At 31.1% G+C, this 4,612-nt stretch overlaps 1 protein-coding gene across 1 annotated transcript; it reads left to right on the top strand.

Moving 5' to 3' along the window:
• Positions 1–662: 662 nt before the first annotated feature.
• Positions 663–4,000, top strand: LOC101515666 (G-type lectin S-receptor-like serine/threonine-protein kinase SD2-5). Its single transcript, XM_004498687.4, has one exon. The coding sequence runs from the start codon at positions 1,466–1,468 to the stop codon at positions 3,941–3,943; it is 2,478 nt and encodes an 825-aa protein (XP_004498744.1). The 5' UTR covers positions 663–1,465; the 3' UTR covers positions 3,944–4,000.
• The last annotated feature ends 612 nt before the right edge of the window (positions 4,001–4,612 follow it).

Here is a 4,612-nt window from a genome sequence, read left to right as displayed (position 1 = left end):
ATATGAAAATAAATTATATAAATAATTAAATATGAACTCAGGTATAAATGATTGAGAAGAATATACCTCAGAATTAATTAAAATAATATTTGATAAAATTTTACTTCTTTTGAATTATTATCGTACTTTTTCAATAAAAAATAGGTGGAACAAACAAATCATAAAGTCGCCTAAAAATTCAATTTCTATTTTAATAGGAAAGTACACGTCACAAGTGATTTATGTAGAACATATGCAAAGGGTGATCAATTTTCAACCACCCATTTTCGGTTGCATTAATGTTTTGCTGGCGTATCATAATCTAAGTCAAAGTGGTCTCAATTCTTAGCAATTTTAATTAGTTATTGCTAATTAATTATTATTATTATTATTATTATAATGAAGAAATAATCTCAACAAAAACAAAGTAGAAAATGAAAAAAAAAATTATGTTTTTTAATTTTGCACCATTTATGGTCACAAGAGACTTTAAAAAAAATTATAAATTTGAGAAAATTATAGTTAATTTAATTAAAAAACTATTAAAAAGATATATAAGAAAAATGCACCTACATTTAAAAGAAATTATAATAATTAATGGATTTGAAATTTTGAATCTCACCATATTATTATATCATAGAAAAACAATTTGCCAAGTGCCAGCCATTCTAAGCTGTACACTCAATATCATGATATTAATTTACATCATTGTTCCCTTTTATTCTTCTTTCCTTGCAACTACTTTTTTATTCATACCCTTCTCATGCACAATCCCTTTTTTCATATTCAAACAAATCAATAGTACACTTCCTCAAATACTACCTCTTTCCATCTTCTTGCTTAATTTCTTTGCATCCATTTCATAAGGTGTGAAACAAGGACTCACTCATCATGTTGAGGTAAACTTGAGTTGGTCAATTCAAGTGTCAACAAAGTAACTTCTCTTTCTTTTCATTCTTGTCTTTTTTATATTTCACAACTTTTCTTTTCCACTATGTAGCCAACATAGAAAAAATTCAGCTTCAAAAGTTCTTTTCCTTTTCAAACTTGATGTTAGATTAAACATGTGTGATTGTGAGGATGTTCATGACCCTTTTCTCTCTTGTTCACAAATTCCATTTTTTTTTTCTATATGCCATTTTGGTTTTACACTATGTGGTCAAGGTAGAAAGTTTCAGCTCAAAAAGTTGTTTTTTTTCTTCTTTTCTTTTTCCAAACTCATGTTGAACATGTTTGTGACTATGAGGATGTTTATGTCCTATTTCAACCCTATTCTCTCTTATTCCTGAATTCCATAGTTTTTCTTTTTTGAAAAAACAAAGCGAAAAGAGCTAAATCTCAGTGAATTGTGGGAACAAAGCCACTCTGCAACTTACAATAGCTCGTCGCGTATTTAAGGTTTGAATCCATAGTTTTATTGCTTTGATTCTTCATGATATATCTAAATACCATAGTTAAGAATTGGATGGAGTAGAACTACAAAACCATGAGAAATCATTGTCCTCACTCCCATATTGTGCAAACCCTATGGTTGTGTTTGTGTTTCCTACTTTTCTTTGAAGTAGCTTTGGCTGGTATTCAAAAAATTGGCAAAATCTCTCCTGGACTTGAAGGCTCTCAAATGAATTGGATTGACAAGAATGGAATGTTTCTTGTCTCAAACAAAGGTGAATTTGGTTTTGGCTTTGTCACAACATCAAATAACAACACATTGTTTCTACTTGCAATAGTCCACATGGAAAGTTCCAAGGTGATTTGGACTGCAAATAGAGAATTTCCTGTTTCAAATTCTGATAAGTTTGTGTTTGATAAAAAGGGGAATGGTTATTTACAAAAAGGTTCAGTTTTGGTTTGGTCTACTAATACAAGTGACATGAATGTTTCTTCAATGGAATTAAAAGACACTGGAAATTTGGTTTTGCTAGGAAATGATGATAAAGTGATTATTTGGCAAAGTTTTAATCATCCAACTGATACATTAATGCCAATGCAAAACTTTACTCAGGGAATGAAACTTATTAGTGAACATGATTCTAACAACTTTACCTATGTCCTTGAAATTGAATCTGGTAATGTTATTCTTTACACTGGTTTACAAACTCCACAGCCTTATTGGTCTATGCGAAAAGATATTCGAAAAATCATCAATGAAAATGGCGAAGAGGTAGCTTTTGCAACTCTTGATGAAAACTCTTGGAAGTTCTATGACAATAAGAAATCTTTGTTGTGGCAATTTATTTTTGCTGATGATTCAGATGCTGCAAATTCTACTTGGATTGCTGTTTTAGGAAGTGATGGCTTTATCACTTTCTCAAATCTACAAAACAGTGATTCAATTGGTTCATCTACAACAAGAATTCCACAAGATTCTTGTAGTACACCACAACCTTGTGGTCCTTACAATATATGCATTGGTGACAAAAAATGTAGTTGCCCTTCTGTTCTTAGTTCTAGTCCTAGTTGCAAACCGGGTTTTGTCTGGCCTTGTAACTCAAAAAGTTCCATTGAGCTCATGAAAGGTGATGATGGACTTAACTACTTTGCACTTGGATTTCTTCCACCTTCTTCGAAAACCGATTTGATTGGCTGCAAAAATTCTTGCACTGAAAATTGTTCTTGCCTTGCTATGTTCTTCCACAACAGTTCAGGAAATTGTTACCTTTTGGATAGGATTGGAAGCTTTGAGAAAACTGATAATGATTCTGGTTTTGTCTCTTACATTAAAGTCTTGAGAGGCAGAAACACAGACACGGACACTAAAGAGAGTGGAAACAAGAATAAGCAAACGATAGTTGTTGTAATCATTGTGATACTAACATTGTTTGTCATTTTTTGTATGATCTTTGTAGGGCTTAGATACTTAAAGAAAAGGGAAAATTTGCCCGAATCTCGACCAGAGGATTCAGAAGACGACGACAATTTCTTGGACAATTTAACTAGTATGCCAATACGTTACACTTACAACGATCTTGAATCCGCGACAAATAAATTCTCGATGAAGTTAGGACAAGGCGGTTTCGGATCGGTTTACAAAGGAATTCTACAAGATGGAACTCAAATAGCTGTGAAAAAATTGGAAGGAATTGGTCAAGGGAAGAAAGAATTCAGAGCTGAAGTTAGCATCATTGGAAGCATTCATCACCATCATTTGGTAAGGCTTAAAGGTTTTTGTGCAGAAGGATCTCATAGGCTTCTAGCTTATGAATATATGTCAAATGGTTCATTGGATAAATGGATATTCAACAAAAACAAAAGAGAATTTACTTTGCCTTGGGACACAAGGTATCATATTGCAATAGGAACAGCTAAAGGACTAGCTTATCTACATGAAGATTGTGACTCAAAGATTATTCATTGTGATATCAAGCCAGAAAATGTGCTTCTAGATGATAATTTTCAAGCCAAAGTTTCCGATTTCGGTCTCGCGAAGCTCATGAACCGCGAACAAAGCCATGTTTTCACAACGCTGAGAGGAACAAGAGGGTATTTAGCACCAGAGTGGATCACAAACTATGCTATATCAGAGAAAAGTGATGTTTATAGCTATGGAATGGTGTTGTTAGAGATAATTGGAGGAAGGAAAAACTATGATCCTAATTATGAAACATCAGAGAAAATACATTTTCCAACATTTGCTTATAAGATGATGGAACAAGGAAATGTGAAAGATTTAGTTGATTTAGAAGTGAAAGTGTTTGAAAATGATGTGAGAGTTGAGATTGCTTTGAAAGTTGCATTGTTGTGCATACAAGAAGATATGTATTTGAGGCCTTCAATGAATAAAGTTGTTAAAATGCTTGAAGGTGTATGTGATGTTCCTAAGCTACCAAAAGGGTCTCCATTAGGTTCTCAATTTTATACAAATTTAGTAAGACCAACAAGTGAGAGTGGAACTTCTTCTGAACCAACAGAGGGGAATAGTGATGCATATCTCTATGCTGTTAGACTTTCAGGCCCAAGATAACATTAGCCAGTAGTTGTAACCTTTTTTTTATTAATCAAATTCGTATAGTATTATTAATTCATGTTTTATTAAAACTATTTATTGTAGAGAAAAATAAGTTAATTGAGATGATAAATAATTTAGGATATTTTTTAAAAAATAAATAATTTATTAAAAATAATAAAATTTAATGGTTTCTTTCATACGAAAAAATAACGATAAAAACTATTATTAAAAATTAACTTCTTTTTGGGTGTTATTGAGGAAATTGATATCAAATTTTAGAAGGCTTTGTTACTATACTTTTAGATTAATAAAAGCTAAGTTAATATCATTAATTTTAGAACCATGTTTTTTATATACCTAAGAAAATCTGTATTCTAAATTCGATACCTTTACTATGAGCTATATAGTTTTTTAGGATTTCTATACATTATTTCCTACAAAAGTTCAAAGAATGTGTATTCACATATTATTATATAATCACAATATTTTATTTCTTATTTAAAAGATTTATGTTATCTTATTGGAAAAAAATTAAGTTTCACATAAGTCTCAAATGTGTTTATATAGAGATACACTCATCTTATAAACTAGATTCGTTAAGATGATTCATATCAAATATAAAAACTTACTAGTGTGTCAAGTGTGAGTATAAGTTCAAAATATGTCAATTTTCATTTGTTTGTG

This window comes from Cicer arietinum, chromosome 4 (genome assembly GCF_000331145.2).
Source record: "Cicer arietinum cultivar CDC Frontier isolate Library 1 chromosome 4, Cicar.CDCFrontier_v2.0, whole genome shotgun sequence".
In the NCBI taxonomy this organism is placed as follows: domain Eukaryota; kingdom Viridiplantae; phylum Streptophyta; class Magnoliopsida; order Fabales; family Fabaceae; genus Cicer; species Cicer arietinum.
The sequence above is the reverse complement of the archived record's forward strand: the minus strand, read 5'-3'. Positions and strand labels throughout refer to the sequence as shown.